At 62.1% G+C, this 24,084-nt stretch overlaps 2 protein-coding genes across 4 annotated transcripts in view; one reads left to right on the top strand and one right to left on the bottom strand.

The window, feature by feature from the left end:
• Positions 1-201: 201 nt before the first annotated feature.
• On the top strand, positions 202-6,091 carry SLC31A2 (solute carrier family 31 member 2). Of its 3 annotated transcripts, XM_054220847.1 has the most exons (5): positions 224-303; positions 2,619-2,894; positions 3,228-3,294; positions 4,019-4,187; positions 5,019-6,089. In XM_054220847.1, exons 2-5 carry the CDS (start codon positions 2,754-2,756, stop codon positions 5,188-5,190), a joined length of 549 nt encoding a protein of 182 aa, XP_054076822.1. In that variant the 5' UTR covers positions 224-303; positions 2,619-2,753; the 3' UTR covers positions 5,191-6,089. The 3 variants fall into 3 exon arrangements, with proteins under 3 accessions (XP_054076824.1, XP_054076822.1, XP_054076823.1); XM_054220849.1 differs by lacking the exon at positions 2,619-2,894 and having other exon boundaries at positions 202-303; positions 5,019-6,085; XM_054220848.1 differs by lacking the exon at positions 224-303 and having other exon boundaries at positions 320-2,894; positions 5,022-6,091.
• An 836-nt stretch (positions 6,092-6,927) lies between these two features.
• Positions 6,928-24,084, bottom strand: part of NIBAN2 (niban apoptosis regulator 2) — a 34,927-nt gene continuing 17,770 nt past the window's right edge. The window contains exons 2-14 of the mRNA XM_054220846.1: positions 23,912-24,042; positions 20,419-20,547; positions 20,195-20,300; positions 19,045-19,212; positions 13,890-14,005; positions 13,700-13,804; positions 12,239-12,401; positions 11,619-11,806; positions 11,262-11,417; positions 10,594-10,710; positions 10,014-10,121; positions 9,780-9,891; positions 6,928-8,368 (exon numbers count right to left, since the gene is read on the bottom strand). Of these exons, the coding sequence (XP_054076821.1) occupies positions 7,338-8,368; positions 9,780-9,891; positions 10,014-10,121; positions 10,594-10,710; positions 11,262-11,417; positions 11,619-11,806; positions 12,239-12,401; positions 13,700-13,804; positions 13,890-14,005; positions 19,045-19,212; positions 20,195-20,300; positions 20,419-20,547; positions 23,912-24,042 (2,630 nt within the window). The 3' untranslated portion in view covers positions 6,928-7,337. The remainder of the gene's footprint in view (positions 8,369-9,779; positions 9,892-10,013; positions 10,122-10,593; positions 10,711-11,261; positions 11,418-11,618; positions 11,807-12,238; positions 12,402-13,699; positions 13,805-13,889; positions 14,006-19,044; positions 19,213-20,194; positions 20,301-20,418; positions 20,548-23,911; positions 24,043-24,084) is intronic.

Genomic DNA, 24,084 nt, shown 5'->3' with positions numbered 1-24,084 from the left:
CCCTGCTCCAGAGTCCCTCCCCAGCTTTCCTGGAGCCCCTTGAGGGACTGGAAGGGGCTCGAAGGTCTCCCCGGGGATGCCGACCGCCCCCACCGCGGGGCTGACGGGGGAAGCGGTGCCGGGGCGGGGGTCACACGGGTGCCGGCCCCGCCGCACTACAGCTCCCGGGGAGCCCCGCGCCCGCGTCACCCGCCGCGACGGGGCGGGACGGGGCGGGCGACAGCGGGACGGGCTGAGCGGGGACGGGCTGCGCTGCACCGGGACGGGCTGCTCCGGGACGGGCTCCGCGCTGCCGCCATGCAGGTGAGCCCAGCCCAGCCTCGCCGAGGGGGAGGGTCCCGGACAAAAAGGGGGCCGGTGGAGACGGGGGTGCGCCCCGGGTACGGCCCCGCTGCCGTAAATCACCCCGGAACCACCCCCCCCCACCACCGCCTCCCTGCGGATAAGCCCCGTTTAAAGGCTGCGGCATCGCCATTCACCCTCCGGGCACCGCTAGCTCCGGCCGCGGCTTCGCCCCGGCACTCGTTTACCCCCGGTTCCCCTTTACCCCCGGCTCCGCTGTCGCCCCGGGTGCCGTTTCTGCGGGGTGGGCTCTCTCTCTGTCCGTCCGTCTGCTCCTCGCACCCCTCTGCCACCGCGTCCCCACCCCGAAGGCTCTCCCGTCCCCCGCTGTCCCGTCACCCGCTCCCCATCGCCCGTGGGGGGGCTGCCGTGGGTGCAGCCTTACACCGGGCACTCGCAACGGGAGCTCGGATCACGGCCCGGGCCTTAAACCATCACCTGGGGCGGGTTGGCTTCGTGCTCTGAGCTCAGACATGTTTAAGGCTACCACATCCCCCCCCAGTTTGCTGGCATAAGCCCCCCACAGCAGCATCCCTGCGAAGTCCAGAGGGTGGCTCACACCGGCTCCAAGGAGCATCCCAGTGTGGGGACACCTCCCCGGGACACTGCGTCCCCAGCGTGGGGCTGCAGCTCGGGCTGGCTGGGACGGATGCCTGCTTGCCATGGTGTTTTGCCTCCCAGGGGTCAGTGCGATGCAGAATGACAGGCTCGTCCCGACGCGCGGGGACAGGTGTCCCGGTTGGACCGGAGCAGCAGGTTGGGATGTACAGGGCAGCCTGACACTGCTCTGCACAAGCACCACTGGTTTCTCACTTGATGGCAAAGAGTAACCCCCAAACTGCAGCGGATACAGCCACAAAACGCACATCATAGAATCACAATGGTTTGGGTTGGAAGGGACCTTAAAGTTCATCCCGTTCCACCCCCTGCCCTGGGCAGGGACACCTCCCACCAGAACAGGTTGCTCCAAGCCCCGTCCAACCTGGCCTCGAACCCCTCCAGGGATGGGGCAGCCACAGCTTCTCTGGCCAACCTGGGCCAGGGGCTCACCACCCACAGAGTGAAAAATTTCTTCCTCAGATCCAGTCTAAATCTCCCTTCATTCAGTTTAAAACCCTTCCCCTTCATCCTAAATAGAAAAAAACTGGTTAGAGTTGGAAAGGACCTTTAAAGGCCATCTAGTCCAACCCCCCCTGCCATGAGTGGGGACACCAGGTTGCTCAGAGCCCCGTCCACCTGCATGTGAATACTTCCAGGGATGGGGCATCTCCCACTTTCTCTGGGCAACCTGGGCCAGGGTCTCACCACCGTCAGCGTGTAAAAAAAAACTCTCACGCGTGTTGCGCGTATGAGCAGAGGCAGTGGAGGATGTTTTTCAGCGGCTTTATTTGCATGAGTGATTACCTGCGAGGTGCAGAGGAGGAGCTGGGCGCAGCCTTGCCCGGGCGCCTGCTGAATCACCGCCGCGTGGGCAGGTGGGTGAGGACAGGAGGACAGGACCGCATCCTTCCCACCGGCATCCCTGGGGGCCCGTCGCATCGCCCCGGCAGCGAAATTCCCCCCTTGCAAAGAGCGTGGAGATTTTTAGGACTCGCCCTCTTGCCACACGGGGTCTCACCCAGCAAGATGCCGTCTCCGGAGAAATCATGCTATGGCATCGCTATAGGAGAGGGGCCACTGGCCCAAGGAGCATCGTTTTGGCCTTATTGTCACTCTGCGTGCCCAAAGACACGTGGCTTCACCCCAGGTTGGGAGACCTGGTGCAGCGAGGGGATCTTCACCCTGTCCCTAAAAGAGTTACCTCCTCCTTACACAGCGCTACAGACTTGTGGGTGAAGCCTGCAAAGGGGAAATAACTTCCTTTAAAGGCTAATTATCGTTAATCTGTTGCCAAAGGAGGCTTGAAAGCATGAGCCAATTACACTTGCTAATATGCGCTGGGTAACAAGTGGCCGAAGGGTGTAATCAGAGCCCGGCGGCAGCGTGGATGGTATTTCTGGCCAAGGCCAGTCCCCTCGCCCGCATCTGCCGGTGTCACTAACAGCAGGGACACGCGGCCAAAGCCAGGTCAGTGCGGCAGAGGAGAGGGCACCAGCCCCGCAAACGCTACCTAAAGAGAAAAAAAAAACACACCTAAATACATATTTTTCTTTGTGGTAAAACGAGCGAGACTTGGCAGCTGTGGTGTCGGCTCTGTAGGTGGGTTCGTTACACAAGAGCCATACTTGCTCCTCCTGTTTCGGCGAGATAAAGGAGGAGGTTCGATGCCTCTGTAGGTGCCGGCAGCCCCAGGACGGACAGACGGACAGTGTTTGGACTGATGCTCCTCTGCCAGGGAGCCATCCCTGGACCTGGCACCCTGCGTCACGCAGTGGCACGTGTGGCACTGGGTGCCTCGGTGTGTCCCGGCGATGCAGGAGACACCCCTGGGAGGCAGGAGAAAGCGGAGGGTGGCTGGGCTCTGGCCACTTCAGGCTGTGGACGGCATCCACCAGCCTCCATCTGTCTCCCATGGACCTTCCCCACTCCAATCCAGGCTAATGAAGTCCCGGGTTTGTCTCTCTTTATCACAGGGATAAACTCTGGCTTTTTCTCGCCAGCCCAGACATGCACAGGAGCTGCTGCTGGAGGTGAACATTGTCCCGTAGAAGTCACGGGAGGAGCTCAGGCCGGTCAGCGTGACTGTGATTTTTCAGTGCAAGTTTCTCTTCCCGTTTCAGAAATCGGGGGGTGGGGTGGTGTGGAAAATAATTGCATCATTTGGTAAAAGCCCAGCTGAGCGTCGTCACTTGGGGCTCGGCCCTTTGGGGTGGGGGTGTGCGTGGACCCGCTGAAGATGTGGGTGCCCCTTCCCCCCGCTGCCCTTTCCTTGGCTTCTCTTCCAGATGTCCTTCTACTTCTCGGACACGGTGGTGCTGCTCTTTGACTTTTGGAGCGTCCACACCCCCACAGGTAGGCTGCCAGCCCCCGCCTGGCCCTGAGACACCCCTCCTGCCGGCCGGCCGTCCATCCGCCACCGGCTGTGCCCTCCTCCCGGGTAAAAAGGATGCGGGGCAGAGAAACCCCCACGTTTCTGGCAGGAGCGATGGGCTGGGAGGGGGGAGAGCAGGGCCCCCACCCAGCATTGATGGGGGCGGGTCGATGCTCCATTATAGCCCAGAGGGCACTGCCCGATTTTTGCCAACCCTTTCCTACTCCGCTGAGCAGTTCCGTGCCCTGGAAATGCCCCGGGCAGGGGTCGATCCTCCCAAGCCAAGAGCCGCGGGCAGGGAGGTGCGGGAAGCATCCTCTCCCCAGGCCTGCCACCCCCACCCCCCCGCAGCGTCACTCAGTGATGGCTCAGCTTCCCATTTTCTTTTACGCTTTTTTTTTTTTTTAAATTATTGCCCCAGCATCATGTTTTAAGCCCTACATTTTTGTGGAGGTGATGCAAAGAGGCTTTTTTTTTTTCTTTGCTTTTTTTTTTTTTCCCCCCAGAGCAACCCCCTCCAAAAAATACTCCCGATGGATTTAGAGGGGATATTGGGCTAAATATACCATTTCCCAGCACTTCACAAACCTGCTGCCTTCCCCCTCCTTTCCCTCCACCTTATCCCGTGGCTATGCCCAAGCCCTTCATACTGGGACCTGCCGACCCCCCCCACCTCCCCCCCACATGTGTGTGTTTCTCCTGCAGGGATGGCACTCTCCGTGCTGGTGATCCTGCTGCTGTCCGTGCTTTACGAAGCCGTGAAGATGGGCAAGGCCGTGCTGCTGCGGCAGGCGCTGCTGGCTCTGCCCCGCAGCATCAGCCAGGAGTCGCTGCTGGAGCCCAAGGAGGGGGACACCGGCCCCACTCAGGGCAGGTACCGCAGGATCCCCCACTCTGCACCCAGCCGGGGGGGGCTCAGGGGCGGGTGGGTGATCCCTGGGCCAGCATAGGAGGGGAGAAAGGCTGTGAAGAGGCAGCCCTGGAGTAACAGGCTTCCAGGACAGGGGTATGTTGCAGCCTGGGGAGGTGGCCCCAGGGGCATCCCAGCCCCTCCAGGTACTTCGGGAGATGTCCAGAGTGGTTTTATCACAGAATCATAGAATCATGGAATGGTTTGGGTTGGAAGGGACCTTAAAGATCATCTAGGTCCAACCCCCCTGCCCTGGGCAGGGACATCTCCCACCAGCCCAGGTTGCTCCAAGCCCCGTCCAACCTGGCCTTGAACCCCTCCAGGGATGGGGCAGCCACAGCTTCTCTGGGCAACCTGGGCCAGGGGCTCACCACCCTCACAGCAAAGAATTTCCTCCTAATATCTCATCTAAGTCTCCCCTTTACCAGTTTGAAGCCATTCCTCCTTGTCCTGTGGCTCCCCTCCCTGCTCCAGAGTCCCTCCCCGGCTTTCCTGGAGCCCCTTTAGGGACTGGAAGGGGCTCGAAGGTCTCCCCGGAGCCTTCTCTTCTCCAGGCTGAACCCCCCCCAGCTCTCTCAGCCTGTCCTCACAGCAGAGGGGCTCCAGCCCTCTGGATAATAATATCCTCCCCATTCCATTGGAGCAGGATTTCCCCCTGCGCCGCCGTTTGCAGCCCCCATCCATCTCCCCGCTCCCCAAACCCATCTCTGGCCGCTCCAGGATGCTGATGGTGGTGGTGGGAGATGCCGGCTGCCCCAGCCCCTCGCTGATGAGGGGGTGTCCCATCTTCTTCAGTAGGTGGTTTCGGTACCACGTCGGCCAGACACTGTTCCACGTGGTGCAGGTGGTGCTGGGCTACATGGTGATGCTGGCCGTCATGTCCTACAACGCCTGGATCTTCCTGGGGGCCATCGCCGGCTCCACGCTGGGCTATTTCGTGGTGTACCCCCTGCTCGGTCGGGGCTAGATCCACCCCCCCGCCCCGCCTAGTCCCCCCGGGATGGTGGGTGATGTGCTCCACGCCTCCTGCTACCTTGTGTGGAATAGCTGCTGTGACTTCTGCTGGGTCTGTCCTTGTCCCCGTGCTGTGTGGGACGCAGCACCCCAGGGACATGCTGCGGGGACCCTCAGTGCTGGGGGAGGCGCTGGGAGCCCCATGGCCAGCACCCTGCCACGCGTCCACGCTCCTCGGCGGGTGGCTGTCCCCCGGCTCTCAGGGAGCTTTGGCCGGGTGATGACAGTGGGGGGGTGCTGGGCATTTCCTTCCCCCCCCACAGACACTTTTCGGGGGGGTGGGTTCATCCTGGCTGGAATGGGAATGGTCCAGTGTGCAGGGAAGGGGACGTGCTGGGGACAGGCACCCGGAGCTGCTCTGCACCAAGCCCCTCTTCACACAGTGCCTTTTGGGAGTAATGGGGGGGGGGGGGGTGGTGAGTGGGTCCTGCTGCCCCCCCCGCCCCCCCCCCTCCTCCTGCACAGTGCTTCAGGGATTGGGTGGGAGCACCCCCCACGCCGTCGGGGTGGCCGTGCCGAGGGGAAGCTGCTGCTGCGGGTGCCTCTTGCTGCTTCCTCGGGACACCCCTTTTAATAAAAATCATCTCGGGCGGTCGAGTCCTGGCTCGTGTTGCCGCTGGGTGGCCCCGGGATGTGACACCCCCCCGCCCCTGCACCCCCAGTCACAGTGGGAGGGGGGAGCCCCAGCCCCAGCCCTACCCCTCCAGTGCAGCCCCAGCTGGGGGGGGGTGGGGGGTGGTTCAGGAATAAGGACAGCCGCCTCTGGCTTTAAATAAAGCTTTTCCATTTTATTAATTATTATAAGCATATTTTTAAACATTTGTATAACTTTCTTAATAAAATATCCTGGAAGAGACAGGTTTTAAGTTCCCAACGCAAGGCACTTTGGGGGGCGGCGGGGGGGACGGGACCTCCCCGACTGGGTTAGGCTGGGCACCCCCCCCCCCCCGCCTCCTTTCAGAGGCAGAAACAGCGGCACCTAAAATACAGGCGGGTGTCGGGGTGCTGGTCCCTGCTCCGTGCACCCACACACGTGTCTCGCACTCAGGAGTGCTGCCAACCGCCCCCCCCGCCCCCGCCCCAGCTCAGGGGCTTTGAGCATCTCTTGGTGGTGGTGGGGGCGGCCTGCACCATTCCCGTCCCCCTCCCCATGGCTGAGAAGGCACCAGCTCTTTGCTCGGCTGTCACCGCAGGTGACAAAACCTGCGAAAGCTGAGAGCTGGAGAACTCACGGTGCTGGGGGGGGTGGGTAGGGGGCAAGAGTTGGGACCCCCCCCCTCCCACGCACGGCGAGCCGGAGCCAGCCCAGTCCTGCCGGGCAGAGCTGGAGACATTGTGTGAGCGCCCCGCTAAGTTTTTACTCTGAATTTAAATAGACCCTGGGGTGAGGGTGAGTGCCGGGTGCCGGGAGCCCAGCCTGGATGCCAGGAGCCCACTCTGGGTGCCGTGACCCCACCCTGGGTGCCAGGAGCCCAGCCTGCCCCAGCTCTTGCCCCGCTGGCAGCGGTTCAAGCCACCCAGCGTTGCTGTATCCCGGCCATGCCCTGGCTGCCATCACGTTTTTCCATCATTCCCCCGTGGTCCCCGCTCCCACTGGCACTCCCGGAGCCGGCTGGGTGGGATGGTGGTAGGCAGGCTCCCAGGACACTCCCTGCCCCCCCCCCCACCCCCGGCCATCCCCTCCCAGGGGACAACCCCGGGGGCAGCCAGGAGCACCCCGCACACCCGTCCACAGCAGGACTAGTGCCCCCCCCTGCCCCGGCAGCCCCAGGCACTTGTGCTGGGGGGGGGCAGACAAAGCATCTCTTCAGTAGAAAAGAAGAAAATAAGGCAGAAGAAGGACAGAGCAGAGTGCAGGGGGTGTCCCGTGCCGGGCCAGGGGCCTCCCCCAGTCCGACCCAGTAGGACCACTTAGCTGTGGCCAGCCTCACGCAGCGGCGGGGACCGCCCCCCCAGCTAGGCAATAAGGTCTCGGTGTCTCCCATCCCCTCCCTCTCCCGCGGCACCGCTCTCCATCCCCGGCAGTGCAGCGGGTCCTATTCCCCCTACCCCAACCCCCAGTGTCACCGGGGCCAGTCCATGGTGGGGGGGGGCCCGAGGCTAGAACTCAGTCTGCACCCCCTCACCGCTCTCTGTCGTGCTCGTGGGCTGCAGGGGGCTGCACCGGCCACCCGGGGAGGTCACCTCCTCGCCTGTCTCCTTGTCATTGGGCTGGTGGCAAGCCATCCCGGCGGACGGTGATGAGGTCTCGGCTCCGGGTGCAGGTGATGCTGCTGGTGTGGCATGGGGCACCGCGGCCTCTGATGGGACATCGGCTCTGGGTTTGGGTGATGGCGGTGCGGTGTGTTGCATGCTGGCCCTTGATGGGACATCGGCTCTGGGCATGGGTGATGGTGGCACGGGTGATGCCGGTGTGGCATATTGCACCCCAGCCCCTGATGGGACATCGGCTCCGGGGACAGGTGATGCTGGTATGGGTGATGCTGGTGTGGCATGTTGCACCCCAGCCCCTGATGAGACCTCAGCGCCAGGGACAGGTGATGCTGGTGCGGCATTTTGCACGCCAGTCCCTGCTGGGACTTCAGCTCCAGGTGCAGGCGATGCCGTTGCAGCGCGGTGCACCCCGTCTCCCTCGCTGGCCAGACCCTGGGTGGGAACATCACCTGGGACAGACCCTGCCACCACCGCCACCTCTTCGGTGGCACCGCTCTCCCGCGTGGCGTCGGTCCCGTTCGTCAGCCGCTCCTCCGCCTCCACGCCATCCCCGAGGCTCTCCTTGGCCAGCGCCTCCTGGATCTCCTGCACCCCATCTGGGGAGCTCGGTGGTGCCGCAGGGTCCGGTTCCTCCGGCTCCTTCGGCTCCCGTGGCTCCGGGGAGCCGGGCTGCAGCAGCTCCTCGGCTCCCACCTCGTAGGACAGGACCCCCTCGTCGTCTTGGATCACCGACACCACTTGCTTGGCCCTGCGGCGCTTGTCGGCGGCCGACTCGGCCTCGGGCTGCCCGCTGTACTCCTCGCCCCAGTCGATGGGGATGCCCTCGCCCAGCAGGTGCAGGTTGGGATCGCTGTTGTGCAGGACCATGCTGTCGCGGTACAGGTTGTGCTTCCGCTGCACGGCTGCCTCCTTCACAGCTGGGGACACCAGGAGAGAGATGTCAGATGGGCTGAGGGCACCGGGCAGCACCCGCCAGGCTCCGCCACCTCTCCCAGCCCACCCCCTTGGGTGCAGGGTGCAGGGAGAAGGGTCCGGACCCGGGCAGAGGGTTCAGCATCCCACCCACCGCTCAGCTCTGCCAGCGGGAAGGTGCTCTTGGTACAGCCCCCAGCACCCGTCATGGGGTCACCCCTCCTCACACAGCCCCCAGGACTCCGCGTGGGGTCACCCCCTCCTCATACAGACCCCAGCACCCTGCATGGGGTCACTCCTGTCCTCCTACAGTTCCCAGCACCCTGCATGGGGTCACCCCTTCCTTGTACAGCCCCCAGCACCCTGCATGGGGTCACCCCCTCCTCATACAGACCCCAGCACCCTGCATGGGGTCACTCCTGTCCTCCTACAGTCCCCAGCACCCTGCATGGGGTCACCCCCTCCTCGTACAGCCCCCAACACCCTGCATGGGGTCACCCCCTCCTCATACAGACCCCAGCACCCTGCATGGGGTCACTCCCTCCTCCTACAGTCCCCAGCACCCTGCATGGGGTCACCCCCTCCTCGTACAGCCCCCAACACCCTGCATGGGGTCACCCGCCCCCCCTACAGTCCCCATCACCCAGCATACGTCACCCCCTCCTCATATAGCCCCAGCATAGGGTCACCCCCTCCTTATACAACCCCCTGCAGAGGGCCACCCCCTCCTCCTACAGCCCCCAGCACCTTGCAAGGGGTCATTCCTGTCCTCCTGTGGTCCCCAGCACCCTGCTTGGGATTACCCCCTCCTCCCACAGTCCCCAACACCCTGTATGGTGTCACCCCATCCTCATATAACCCCCAGCACCCTGCATGGGGTCATCCCTCCTTGTACCACCCCCTGCACAGGGTCACCCTCCTCCTCATACAGCCCCCAACACCTTGCAAGGGGTCACTCCTGTCCTCCTACAGCCCCAGCACCCTGCATGGGGTCACCCCCGCCTCATACAGCCCCCAGCACCCTGCATGGGGCCACCCCCTCCTCCTACAGCCCCCGGCACCTTGCATGGGGTCATTCCTGTCCTCCTATGGTCCCCAGCACCCTGGATGGGGTCACCCCCTCCTCATACAGCCCCCAACACCCTGCTTGAGATCACCCCCTCCTCCTACACTCCCCAACACCCTGCATGGTGCCAGCTCCTCCTCATACAGCCCCCAGCACAGGATCACCCCCTTCTTGTACAACCCCCTGCGTGGGGTCACCCCTCCTCGTACAGCCCCCAGCACCCATCACGGGCCCTCCAGGTGCCGCTCATCTTACTCCACCAGCACCCACCACCCACCCCCGGGTGCTGGAGCCCCCTCCCCCCACCCCGGGCTCAGCGCTGAGCGGATCCAGGCTCCCTGGCTCCCTACCTTGCATGATGTCTTTCATCACCGACTGTAACACGACCTCCTCGTAAGTGTTCTCCACCAGGATGTAGCTGGCAAAGTCCTCGAAGATCAGCTCCTGAAACTTGGCGAGTTCCTGCCGCGGGGGAGAAGCCGCTCAGCCGGGGGGGACGGGAGGGAAGGAGGGAGGGATGCTCCAGCCCCTCCATGGGGGACGTGGTCCTTCCCACCCCCCCAACCCAAACGTTACCCTCTTACCCCCTTGCAGGTCGGCGCCAGCTTTTTCAGCAGGAAGGGGATGGTGATCTGCAGCAGGGCCTCCCTGAAGAACTTCTTCCGCACGGTGCTGCTGTCGTAGTCGTATTTCTGCAGGGCCAGGGAGAGGGCAGCCCCACGTCAAGGAGGGCTGTGGGCTGGCAGCCCCCCCCCGCCCATGGGCACAACCCCTGCCATTTGCCACCCCCCCAACCCATTTGCACGGGCACGAGCAGGTTCCTCTGCCCCTGGCACCCTTCTCTCCAGCCAGTTCCCGGGGTGTCTGAGCCTGGGTAGGAGCCAACTCTTCCACCTCTGCCTGCAAGAAGGGGTTTTGGACCAGCCTGAACCCCAAGTGGCTTTGACAGCGATGGACGTGGTCAGATCTGGCTCCTCCAGGTGGTTCCCCACTCACCTGTCCCACATCCCAGCAAAACGCATGAAAATCTCAATATAAGGATGTATTTCCCCAGAAGACTTTTATTAAAATCGGAAAGGTCACTCCTGTCCTCTTCCCCAGGACCCTGGCCCTTGGAGTAAGGCCACCGAAGGCCACCAAAGTCCCTGATCTGCCGCCCCTCACCTTGAGAACCCTCTCGAGGATGCGCTGGATGGACTTGCACAAGTCTTCTTTGCCCTGCAGCTTCCCCAGCTCCTGGTGGAGCAGCGTCTCGAACGTGTACACGGCGTCGTCCATTTGCTGTGAGCAGAGGCAGATGGTCAGGGGGACACAAAGGGACCCACCGTGGGGGTGGGCAGGGGGCTCTTTTGGGGCACTGCCACACCAAGATGAGCCTTCACACTGGCAAGGTCCCCAGCATCCCAGCGTGGCATCCACAGGCTCCACGCTGGGGACTGAAGGTGCTGGAGGAGGAGGATGCCCAAAACTGGTTTCACCTTCCCCCTTCTACACCCTGCTCCAGGTTTGGCTCGATCAGACCCCAAAATTGGCCTACCAAGCCTTGCTCAGTGGCAAAGGGGCAGCCGTGCCGTGACGCCCAAGCCTGGGTGCTGAGTCCATGTTGGAAGGGTGCCCCACGCTGCTGCCCACCCGTGGTCTCCCTCCCTGCTCAGGCTCCAGACCAAAGGAGATGGCCAGATCCACCACACACCCTTTGCTGGGTGCCATGAAGGTCCCTGAGACAGGACAGATGGCCCAGCTAAATCCCCGCGTGGGCTGGACCAGCCTGAGCTCCCTGCTCTGCTCCCACTTCCTAGGGGGACACAGGAGGACCCCGGTCCCTGTCCCACCTGTCTCATGTGGATCTGGGCCCTCTGCTTGAAGACGGAGGTGCTGGAGACATCAAACCGCTGCTGAAGGCCCTCCAATTTCAGCTGGTCCATCTTCTCATAACACGACTGCATCTTGACGGGGTGGAAGGCCAGGTGGGAAAGCTTCTCCATGTACTGGGGATAAAGCCAAGCTCAGCAGGGCAGGACAGCCTCTCCGCACACTTGGGGCTGGGACATGCCACCCCACACAGGCTTCATCCCCACATATTTTCTCAGCCTGGGGTCCCCCAGTGCTGTCCCCACTGAGGATGGCAGCAGAACTGGCCCTGCCACCCCCAAGCCTACCAGCCAGCAAGGAGCATCACCAGGTCTCACCTCCACCAGCTTCTCCAGGCCACCTTCGTTGACGATGTTCATGTTCATGTCAGTCACCTCCTTGAAGAACACCTCCCGCACCTCAGCAAAGCCCTGGCTGGTGGGGGTCATGAGGGCTTCCAGGATGGAGGAGATGTAGGGCTGGACGTGGTTACGGACGCAGATCTCCGCTTTGGGGAGGACGAAAGCTGGGCAGAGAACGGAGTTAAGCATGGTGAGGCTCCTCCTCTGCCCTTCCAGCTCTGCAAATCAGGTCCTAAACCCACCCTAGGGAGGGGGACCTGCCCCTCTCCCCAAGCCCCTCCAGGAGAGGTCTCCCAGACTTGCAAGACAACACAATAGGTTCTTGCAGGGGGCCCTTCATCTGTATTGAACCCCTTCCTGCCCCACTGCCTTGCTTTGTTGGGGGTGTCACTGCCCACCTTGTCCCCCACCTCCTGGGACAACGCCAATGAGAACGTGCACCCTGGCCACTGTGGCTGCTGGCATCTCCCCGAGGGTTCCAGGCCATGCTGGCAGGAGCCGTGCTGCACCCCAGGGACAACCACGTTGTGGTGGTGCCATGACAAGAGCCGGTCATGCACACAGCCACGCACACCCATGTCCCCGCAGAGCCATACCTCGGATCTTGCTGGCCAAGTGCTCCTTTGAAGTGATGATCTGGTCCATGTCCGTGCGGATGGTGCTTTCCATCTGGGGCCGCTCCTGTTCACACTTGGCCACCACTGCATCGTACTGGGCCTTGGTCTGCTCATAGACCATCCTATAGACGGCATCTGAGATCTGGCAAACGAGAGAAGGGATGGCCAGCTGCCCCCCACACCTCCTGCTGCCGCCCCAACCACTGCCTCCAGCACCAGATGCCTGCAGGACCCGCCAAGCCTTCACCCATGTCCTGACCAGACTCCTCCTCGCAGCCTGGCAGTAGGTTTTCCACACCAGGGCCCCCCTAGTTGGGTGAGATGAAGCTCTCACGGTGCAGAACCTGCTTTGAAGCAGTGCCGGAGGGGCGCAGAGTCGAGCACTGCCTCCGCCAGCCAACCTGCCCCAGGCAGGTCTAGGGATGCTGGTGGCCCAGGGATGCTGGTGGCCCAGGGATGCTGGCAGTCTGGGGATTCTGGGTGGCCCGGGGATGCTGTTGGTCCAGGGATACTGGCGGTCTGGAGATGCTGCAGGTCTGGGGATGCTGGTGGCCCGGGGATGCTGGTGGTCTGGGGATGCTGGTTGTCTGGGATGCTGGTGGCCCAGGGATGCTGGTGGCCCGGGGTTGCTGGTGGTCTGGGAATTCTGGGTGGCCCAGGGATGCTGGTGGTCTGGGGATGCTGGTGGCCCAGGAGAGCCCCTGACCCCGTTTGAAAGCTGTGCCCTGCCCCGCTCAGCCAGCCCTGAGCTCTCAGGAGCCAAGTCCATGAGCGGGATGGAGCTGCTCGCTGAGGCTTCACACTCACTTTGCAGCCAAACGCTGTGATTTCGGGGCCAGCGGGAGGCAAAGACATCCCCCCCCCCTCGCCTCTTTCAGGCTTCCCAACTTTACAGCTAAGACCGCAGCTACCGAAAAAGAAGCGTTTGTGTGTTTTTAGGCTGCTCCAGTGGCATGTTACGAGCTTGGTGGTAATTATCAATCAGCTTTTAAGGTTTTAAACAGGCAGTTTTGAAGAGCCCTCGCTCTTTCGCAAGGGTTCGGGCTGGATTTAGCCTGTGCTGCTCTAAAAATGGCTCTCTAAATATAGCCAGGACGGGCTTCGCTCCGGGGCTGGGCTTCCTCCTGTTTGCTTCCCTGGCCCCAGGGAGGCGGCAGCGAAGGCAGGGACGGGCAGGGCTGCAGGCAGGGACAGGCAGGGCTGCTCGCAGGGGCACAACAAGGACCTTTAAAAAGCCACAGTGGAGAATAAGGACGGCTTCTTTGGCGGGGGCCGGGAGAGGGGACGGTACTGGCTGTGACCAGCACGAAAGCCGGAGGCCACGGAGCCCGGCAAGGAAGGGAGGTGGCAGCACGGTCCCCAAAACAGAGGCAGTGCAGGCAGGGGGAGGACAGGCGATGATGCCCCCCACTAAAACCCCCGGCAGCCCCAGCCCCATACCTGGATCCAGGTCCGCTGGCGCTCCTGAGCCTTGCCCTTCAGGCGGGGGCCGATGGTGGTCCTCAGCTCGGGGAGCAGCTCCTCCATCACCAGGTTGCTCAGGACCTGCGAAGGCGGGAGGCTCTGGGGACCCTGCTCAGCCTGGACCCCCGTCCCCCCCCAGCCCCAGGCGGGGGACACAGGTCCTCACCTGGGTTTCATTGCCACAGAGCATGTCCCAGGTGCCGTACTGCTCCTTGGACTGGCGGTACATGCGGATGGCGTCCGTGAAGGCTGGAGCCTCCACTTTGGAATCCTCGGAGATCCCTGGGGAGGGGATGGGGGGGAACCAGTGAGCAGCCTGGCACGGGGAGCGAGGGACAGCTTGCAGCACCTCAGCCCGTCTTAGCAGGGGGTCCCTCGCATCCCCCACATCCTCGGACCCACACAAGGAGACCAGGGGTGTCACCGGCACTGGGGGGAATCCCATCCTCTAACTGGGGACCCCTGCCTCTAACTGGGCAGAGGGGCAGCAGTCTCCCAGACACCCCAGTGGCTGGGGGGCTCCCACCCTGTCCACAGATTGACCCCCTCCCAGAGTCGGACAAAGGGCAGGGAAGGACCTAGGAGCAGGGGCTCAGTGGGATGGGGGGGCTCAGTGACCCCAGATGGGGACCCGGGGACTTAGTGAGCAGGAGCGGAGTGGGGTGGGCAGCAAGCCCTGATGGTGCATGGGGTCTCGGGGGCTCGGGGAGCCCCTACGGCATGGCAGGAGCAGGGGCTCAGCAGGATGGGGGGCTCAGCAAACCCTGAAGACACATCAGAAGCAGGGGTGTAGCAGGATGGGGGGGGTTCAGCAAGCCCCGCATGGTGCACAGGGACCCAGGGGCTCAGTGAGCCCCAAAAGCACAGCAGCAGCAGGGGCTCAGTGGGATGGGGGGGGGGTGCTCAGCAAGCCTTGATGGTGGCACAGGGACCTGCAGAAGCTCAGCAGGATGGGATGGGGGGGCTCAGTGACCCCCGATGCTCCTTGGGGCCCGGCGAGCCCACCAGCACTGCAGGATGGGGCAGCCAGGGGAGCTGGAGGAAGGGGGGGGGTAGTGGAGGAAGGGGGGGCCCTGCAGGGCATGGCGCAGCTTGGGAGGATGAGGAAAGCGTCTGAGAGACATCGGAGCTGAGTCGGGGCCGTCCCCACGGGAGGCACACCGGGCTCCGGCTGGTTGCGCTGTCCCCAGGATGTCGTTGCAGCTCGAGGGGCCACCAGCAGGACGGGGGGCTCGGACATCACCCCCACAGCACCCATCAGGAGGAGGGGCAGGGTGCTGGGAGCCCAGGAGGAGGAGATGGGGGCAGTGGACAGGCGGGACAGCCCAGGAGCCTGCTGGCACTTCCCACACATGTCCCTTCCTTGTCCCAGCCTCTCCAGCCGGAGAGAAACACTCCTGGGAGTGAACACCCCCCGGCACCCCGACTCCCTCCCTTATGCCAGGACCTCCGGCAGGCGGGAGGTGGGATGGGACCGAGCCCAGGGTGGCTGGTGGTGGCCATGCCCTGTGGCGAAGGGTCCCCAGGCAGAGCCACCCTGCTCTGGAAAGCATCCCCGCGGCGGTGACAGCGCAGGGTGACAGCAGGTCCCTGCAAGTCCTGGGGAGACGCAGCCGGGGGCGGTTTCTGCCTTCCCAGGAGGGACAGCCCAGGGTAAGTGAGCGGATCTTTTCCAACGCACGCGGATTTTTCTAAGATGATTACATTGAACTCCGAGCCTAAGCAGCTTTTCCTAAGGGGCAGCTTAATATACAGGGGGAAAAAAAAAAAAAAAACGAAAAACCGCTGAGAAAGTGAAGTCTGCGCCTTTCTCAGTGCTCGGCGGGAGCGGGAGCCAGAGCGGGGCTGAGCTTTCAGGGGCCGGAGCTTCTCCATCCGCGGCTTCTTGCAGCTCAGCATCATCTCCTGGGTGGGACAGCCTGGTCCAGGATCCAGCCCCCCCCCGGCCCCGACCAGAGTTGCTTCGGCCAAACCTCATCCTCCAAACCACACAGAGAGTGGGGCGGGATTCATCATAGAATCATGGAACGGTTTGGGTTGGAAGGGACCTTAGAGATCATCTAGTTCCAACCCCCCTGCCCTGGGCAGGGACACCTCCCACCAGCCCAGGTTGCTCCAAGCCCCGTCCAACCTGGCCTTGAACCCCTCCAGGGATGGGGCAGCCACAGCTTCTCTGGGCAACCTGGGCCAGGGGCTCACCGCCCTCACAGCAAAGAATTTCTTCCTCAGATCTCATCTAAATCTCCCCTCTTTCAGTTTAAAACCGTTCCTCCTCATCCCATCACTCCCCTCCCTGATCCAGAGTCCCTCCCCAGCTTTCCTGGAGCCCCTTTAGGGACTGGAAGGGGCTCCAAGGTCTCCCCGGAGCCTTCTCTTCTCCAGGCTGAACGCCCCCAGCTCTCTCAACCTGTCCTCACAGCAGAGGGGCTCCAGCCCTCCCAGCATCTCCAGGGCCTCCTCTGGACCCACTCCGACAGCTCCGTGTCCTTCTTGTGCTGAGGACTCCAGAGCTGGACGCAGTACTGTAGATGGTGTCTCACCGCCCCACCAGGGTCACTCGTCCCTGGCCGAGCCCCGCTGGGTCAGTGGGGTCCATCCACAGGGAACCCATCCCCATCCCCATCCCCTTGCCCAGGGACAAGCAGACAGGTCTGGTCGCAGGAAGCCACAATGTCACTTCACAGGGCAAATTTAATGAGTTCGCTTCATTAATATGTGGCTAATTAAGCACTGATCTCAGCTCGCCTTGTCAGGGATGGGAAGCAACTGCCCAACCGCGAACCCTACGCTGGAAAGGCTCCCGGGGTGATGGTGCACCACGGGATGGGAGCAACCGACACCAAAAAGCGATGCTACGACTCGCCTTTTTCAAAATCCCCCCCACTCACAGCACGGGATAATCTCCTCTCGCTGGGCGCTGAAAAAGAAACGTGAGTTTCAAGCCACTTTTTGCCCAAAACACAGCTGGACGACCCGCAACCAGGGGCAAAAGCCAGCGGGGCGGGCATTGCTCCAGCCCTGCGTGCCACCACACAGGGCAAGGGACATTCTCGGGGTACCCAGGCTCCTGTGAAACCAGGCTGGACACATCCTGGGTGAGGAACGATGTCCCCAGTCCTTACAGAAGAGGTGGTGTTACCAAAATGCAGTCTTAAAAGGGGAGGTGAAAATTCCCACACTAATCACAAGCGGAGGCCGAAACGGAGCCTCCAATTTAAGGGGGGAAAAAAAAAATAAAAATTTAAATTGCTCGACAACGTAACAAAAGAGCTTTCATGGAATTTGAAACAGTATCTCAGAGCAGTGAGGGGCAGAAATGGCACTCGGGAGGGAAAAAACATCTCAGAGAGAAATCCAGGCTGTAGAAATGCAGAAAGCCCCCCAGCGCGGAGCCCTCCCCAGGCCACTGCCCTCCCCTGCACAGAGTTTTTCCATCAGCCGCTGAGGAGGAGGAGGAGGAGGAGGAGGAGGAGAGGATTTAACGGCACAGCCCTGGCTGGCAGCGGGGATGGCGGAGGGGCTCCCATCTCCCCTCTCTCCTGCAGCAGCACCCAGCAGCCAGGAGGGGAAATTAAAGATAAAGAACTTAATAAATTGTTTTTTTCTTAGTACGAGAGGTTGATTCCTCTTTTATTTAGGAGCTGGTTTTGCTCGCAGTGCCCCGGCTTTGTAGGTCCAGCCTGCAAGCATCGGGGTCCTGGGGTGCTGACCTGCGCCCAGCAAGGATGCTGCAGCAGCATCCCGGGGGGGTGAGAGGCTTGGGGAGGGGGGGGGGTCACTGCACCCAGCCCCCCCCAGAGGAGCCCAGGCCCTGGGTAGGCTCTGGGGACAGGTCGAGGAGGTGATTCTGCTCCTCTACTCTGCTCTGGTGAGACCCCATCTGCAGTACTGCGTCCAGCTCTGGAGTCCTCAGCACAGGAAGGACACGGAGCTGTCGGAGTGGGTCCAGAGGAGGCCCCGGAGGTGCTGGGAGGGCTGGAGCCCCTCTGCTGTGAGGACAGGCTGAGAGAGCTGGGGGGGTTCAGCCTGGAGAAGAGAAGGCTCCGGGGAGACCTTCCAGCCCCTTCCAGTCCCTAAAGGGGCTCCAGGAAAGCTGGGGAGGGACTCTGAATGAGGGAGGGGAGCCATGGGACGAGGGGGAATGGATTTAAACTGAAAGAGGGGAGATTTAGATGAGATCTCAGGAAGAAATTCTTTGCTGTGAGGGTGGTGAGCCCCTGGCCCAGGTTGCCCAGAGAAGCTGTGGCTGCCCCATCCCTGGAGGGGTTCAAGGCCAGGTTGGACGGGGCTTGGAGCAACCTGGGCTGGTGGAGGTGTCCCTGCCCAGGGCAGGGGGTGGCACTGGGTGGGCTTTAAGGTCCCTTCCAACCCAAACCATTCTGTGATTCTATGATTCTATGACACACTCATCCCGACGAGCTCGGCCACCCCCAGCTCAGCAGCAGCGCATGGATGTGTTTTGCAGCCAGGAGAACCCAAAGGAAGGGCAAGAGCAAAGCCTTCAGAAGATTTAATCTAACATGGGGGACAGAAACCCCCACTGAAACCAGATCCAACCCCATTACTCCGCTCCCTAGACAGCAGCTCTGGCAAAATCAGGGCTACACAGAGCTCCCACGAGTGAAGTAAGTACTTAAAAAACAGGCAGCATCGCTCTTCGCCCAGTAAAAGAACCGATTTTGAGCAGGTTTCAGCGCTGGCACCTCCTTCCCCAGGAAACTTCTCACCACCCAAGGCACCGCCGGGAGCTGGGTCTCAGCCCAGGATCATGCAGGCCACAGCCAAGCAGGAAAATCGTGTTTTCCTGCCCAAGTATCGCTGATGTGGGAGGCAGGTCCTGCCTCCGCCCCGGCCCCCGCAGCCCCGCAGCCCCCGCTGCCCTCGCTCGCCGAGCCTGGGAGGGGCCGGTGGGAGGGGGACAGTGGGGCTTGGGAGTCTTGGTGACCTTAATTACTGAATATTTTCTACCTCCGAGTGGAAAACGGGCATCAGGGTGTCTCTTGAGCCGGGGTCCGTGCTGGCTCCTGCAAATGCTGCCTGCCCTGGTCTAGGCACCGCGTTCCTCACGGGCAGCGGGATGAAGCCGGGCACAGGGATGCACCGGGCGGCCGGATCCCTCCCACTCCCCACCCCCCTTCAGGGAGAGGATGAGATGCTCAACAATTCCCAGCCAAATCCTCCTCTTGGTCCCCAAATCATCCCCTTTGGCCCAAAACCCAACCCAACCACCGCAGGCTCCCCAACACCCCCTCCGGAGCAGGAGGACGATGCTCTCCCCATCCCGGAGCCCCGGTATCCGCCCCCCCCGCAGCATCCCTCACCGTTGTTGCAGTGCCGTACGCAGTCCTGGAAAACCGCCCGCCACTTCTCCTGCTCCTTGCCCGTCATCACACAGAAGTAATAGTGCCGGGCGTAGGGGTGCCAGAGGATGAGGGGGAAATCCGTGGGGCACTTCAGGATGGGGGAGTGCCCCGATTTGGGTGTCACGCCTGCGGAGGGGGGAAGGATGCTTTGAGGAGGGGATGGGGCAGGATAGGGATGGGGATGCTGCGGGGTCAGGGGTGTCGCATCTCCCACAGCATTCGGGGCTGGGGGTGCAGGAGGGGCACGTGAGACCCCCTCAGCTCCTCCCCAGCACCTTTGCTGTGCGTCCTACCGAAAACACGGGGCAAAAAAAGTGCAAAAGAGCCCTTCTTCTTCCAAAACGGAAATCAGAAGTAAAAATTGGAAAAAAAAAAAATGAAATGGCATTACTCCCAGTGTGAAACCCTCCCCAGAGCTGCTGGCCCGACCCTGCTGCCATTGTGCCCGTGCCCTGAACCAGCAAAGGGCTCGCTGCCCTACTTGAGCTGTTTCAGCAGCTCCTGCCCCACTCCCTGGGGCTGCCCTGACCTCCCAGGACTGGAGGACGGTGAGCAGGGTGATGGTTGGTCCTCCTGGGGGTCTGGATGGAGGAGTGGGAGCTGCTGCCTTCGCCTAAGGGTCCCCTGGAAAGGGAGGTGGCAGCAGCTCGGGGCAGCTCTCACGGAGCCGCAGACACATTTTCCTCCCTTCCCCGGTAGCTGTGGCAGGACCCAAGTGGCAGATACCACACACTGCATCCTACACCCCACGGCGGGAATGGGGCTGTTCTCCTTCCCTACAGCCCACATCCCAAAACTACCCCTTCCTGAAGGTCCCCGCGGATGCCCACACTCCAAAACCATCCCTTCCAGAAGGTCCCCAGGGATGCCCACACCCCAAAACACCCCTTCCCAAAGGTCCACAAGGATGGCCACATCCCAAAACCATCCCTTCCCAAAAGTCCACACAGATGCCCACACCCCAAACCCATCCCTTCCTGAGGTTCCCCAGGGATGCCCAGACCCCAAAACCACCCCTTCCCAAAGGTCCCCAGGGATGCCCGGCAGCATTGGGGTGCCGGGGACCCCAAGCACCCCTCCTCGCCCCGCGGCCACCAGGACCACTCACCAGGCAGGCTGCTGTTCACCAGCTCCAGGTACTGGTCCACAGAGGTGAGGACCTTGTAGCCAGCGCTGTTGATTAGCACACGAGGCGGCAGCTCCCGCTCATAGGCCTGAGCAGAAAAAGATGGTCATGGATGATGGGGAGCATGGCCATGCCACCGCAGCGATGGCGAGTCCCCCTTTGAAGCTGTGCCCACCAGAGATGGGCGAAAGGGTGTTGCCCCTCACCAGTTTGTTCTCGTAGAGGACCAAGCCGTAGTTGTGCGGGACCACGCAGAAGCGGTTCCTCCACTTCTTGTTCTCCTCGATGTACTGGAAGAGGTTGCCCGAGTAGATGACATGGTCCTCCAATGGGACCTGTGGGGAGGAGACACACAGTGGGTGACATGGGGTGAGCAGAGAGGGGGGCAGCTGGGTACCCCTCCATCCCATGGCCGCAGCCTGGCACAGGATGCTCAGCAAGGTCCGTTCTTGGTGGTTTGGGTGGGGTTTTCATTGCTAGGGCTATGCTGAGGGTCTCCAAGTTCACCACTGGATTATCTCCTCTAGCATTGCAGATGTTGGTGCCTGAATAGGTGCATCTGGGTGACAGCCTTGAGCAGTACCACATGCAGCACAGCCCTAGAAAACCTCAGAGGGGCTGCTCTTATGGCAGCAAAGTCACACGAGATGGTGTTCATCACGGTCACATCTCTGTCCCTGGCATCTCCTTCCAGGGAGACGTGCCAAGATCAGCTGAGCGACTCCAGCTCACTTGGCTGAGCGGTGGGTTGGTGCAGAGCACTCCAGTAGCTCTTCCCAAACTCAACTACTGCGATTCCCCAGCTTGGGGCAGGTGGGACCACGCGGGGTACTGCCCGGTAGTGACCATCAACTAGAAGATCCTGCCAGGGTGCAGGTCACAGGCAAGCTGCAGATGGCAAGAACCTCTGCATGGTCTCCAGGTGGGACGTGGAAGAGGAAAAGCAAGAAGCCACCCCATAGAGCTCAGCACCAGACAACACTTGCATGCTCTGGACTTCATGGAGGACCAGCGACAGGGACAGGCTGAGGACATCCCGCATCCCCGAGCCCCCCCCGGGGCCGAGCAGTCCCTCGCCAGCTCTCCCGCGCCTTTTGGCCCACCCGCCGGCAGCTTTTACGCCATCCCAAACACAGCCTGGCTGAGTGAGCCAAGAATTTGTCCCAAGAATTTTTATGATCCCAGGAACATAAACAAGAGCCGAGAGCTCTCGTGAGGGCGGGAGCGTGCGGCAGCCGCCTCTCCCATCGTGGCCACCCACCATCCACCACGGTGGCCGTCAGGAGGGACCAGCCAGGGCTTGGGTCCCACCTTGCACTCAGCACCGGGACCTTTTCCTCTCCTCTCCCTGCTCTGTCCATCTCCTGGTTCACAGGAACCCCATTGCCTTCCCCAAGCCCCCCCACCACTCCCTGACCCCAAGAGCCCTTCCCACAGGGAGGTGTGAGAGCAGCTTGGCTCAGCACCCAGGCTGACAGCACCTCGCTGCTCCTTGCTGCTTCCCAAAGCCCTTGGAAGGGGGAGAAGAACTGTTGGGGGACAGCAGGAGGGATGAGAGCCCAAACCTCAAGGCCACCAGCAGGGATGGGGACAGAAAGGACTGGGAGTCCCCATCAGGGTCTCATCCAAGGAGAATCAGCCCTTACAAACTGGCTTCGAAATGGCTGCCCAAAGCAAATGAAGCCCCAGAAACTGGCTGCTAACGAGATGACATCCAGGCTGAGCTCTGACACGGGCGCGGGGGACCCTCGGCCAGGGAACGGCTGCTCACGGCCACCAGCATCCTGGGATCCCCGGCGCAGCCGTCCCCTGCTCGCCGAAGGGAGGCACCGAGGCGGCACCACCCAACCCCGGCAAATATCTGGGACAGGCAGGAATGTGCCAAATTGCTGGGCTGGGCAGGGAGGGGGCCGGGGGAGTGCGGGGCGGCGGGGCCATGTCGCCTGCATCCCTGCCGCGGGGCGATGGGGAGCGAGATCGGGGTCTGGGTACGGCGGCTCTGGGGCTGTTATGAGAAGAGAGGATGCTCGGGGACAGGTTTTCAGGGCCACGAGGGACCAAGGTGACGTGTGCTGTCCCCACTGCTGGCTGGGGACGCCTGGGCTGCTGGAGAGACCAAAGGCAGAAACATTTACTCCTCCTGCTCATCGCTGCTGCTTCTCGCTGGCATTTCAGGTGACCGAGCCGCACTTCGGACCCCCGCCCAGCTGTGTCCCCCTCCACCCAGGAGGGTCACCAGCCCCCCGTATTGTCTGGGAGCACCGCGTTCCCACGGAGACGGCCCCAAAAAAAGGGTACAAAATAAATAAAATGTAAAAAAAAAAAACCAAACAACCCAAACACCGGATGGCAGCTAGCCCTGCCCAAGGACAGGGAGAACGTTACCCGCCAGCTGCTTGACTTTTTGGGCGTATTTGAGGGGCGCAAAGCCCAGCTGCAGGAGATGCTCTGCCCGGCTCCTCGCGGACACGCAGGTCCCCGTGGTGTCTGGAGCCCCAGTACGTCCCAGTGGCACTGCTGGGACCCTGGGCAGAGGATGGGCAGCAGACGGGACATCGCGCGAGAGGAATGTCCTATTTATATACTGGTGTTTTAGAAGATTTGCACGGCGTCCCTGACCTCCCTGCCGTCCCTCAGACATTCCTGGGCTGCTTGCTGGAGCTTTCTAATGAAGCAACCAACCTTGGGAGGGAGGTACCTCCCCCGGGCAGGGGGCGGGCGTGAAGCAACTGGAAAATTGCAAGGCACCCAAGGGACACCTTGCTGGGAACCCAGCTCCTGCCCAGGAACCTCCACACCTTTATTTTTCTCAACACACCCTGCACCCAGGCACCTTTCAGAGGAGATGGGGCATGTCCGGGTGCCTGGGTAAGGTGTCACCTACGTGGGTTGGCCAGGGAGACAACCACTGTGAGCACCTAGGGCTCCAGTCTTATCTCATGGGTGCAGTTTCTAGATTCCTTAAAAGAAACACCCCTTTAAGCCCCAGAAAAAAGCAGAAGCCCGTCCCCACGTGCAATCACATCTCCTCCAGCTTTCAAGGAGCACTCCTAGGACGGAAGCTCCCCCAGGAGGGACCCCAAACCCTGTCTGATGGTGAGAAGCCCTGGGTGGGGTGCATTTGCCTTTGGAGATGGGAGGGGAGGGCAGGATCCATCCCCAGGTGCCGGAGACGCAGCAAACAACACCCACCGGGGCGATGGTTGGATCCTTTTGCCAGGCAGGAGAAAGGCAGCTGCTGGAGATCAGACCTGGAGCCACCTCCTCTTCCCCCGCGGGGTCAGGGATGCCTGCCGGGGGGTTGCTACCCCTCCCCGGGTATTTGCCCGGGCTGGAGCATCGCTTGCACGCAGAGAGGGAGGACAACAGGCCGGCATGCCCCGCCTGGGGCTTCCCTGGGCACCAGGGGGTCCCTGGAGCTCCTGTCATCCCTGTCACCAAGCACACTCATCCAGGGGGGCCGCAGCCCAAAGCCAGCCTTGTCCCTGCTTGCTGGGTGCGAGCTGGGAAAGAAAATCATCCCAAGGAGCCCCATGTGCCTCACGGACAGTGCACGACGCCACGGGGATGGGCTGGACCAGTGGCACAGGGGCTACATCCCACCCCGGCAGGGTGGGACGGGGAGAGGGGACGTGCCCGGAGCTTTTGGGAGGACACGGGGATGGAGATGGAGCTCCTCACGCGGAGCCGGGCTCTTACCTTGCGATGGAGCAGCTGAGCCTGCGGCCCTCCATTGCCTTCGATCTCGTAGCGGACGCTGTTGAAGAGCGCCACGCCGTACTGCTCCTTGTAGCACCGGCAGAACTCCCCCAGCACCTTCCCCGTCTTCTCTGCCAGAGGGGAGCAGAGCCACGTCAGGCGGGGTCTCCTTG

The sequence above is a fragment of the Rissa tridactyla genome, chromosome 14 (assembly GCF_028500815.1).
Source record: "Rissa tridactyla isolate bRisTri1 chromosome 14, bRisTri1.patW.cur.20221130, whole genome shotgun sequence".
Classification (NCBI taxonomy): domain Eukaryota; kingdom Metazoa; phylum Chordata; class Aves; order Charadriiformes; family Laridae; genus Rissa; species Rissa tridactyla.
The sequence above is the reverse complement of the archived record's forward strand: the minus strand, read 5'-3'. Positions and strand labels throughout refer to the sequence as shown.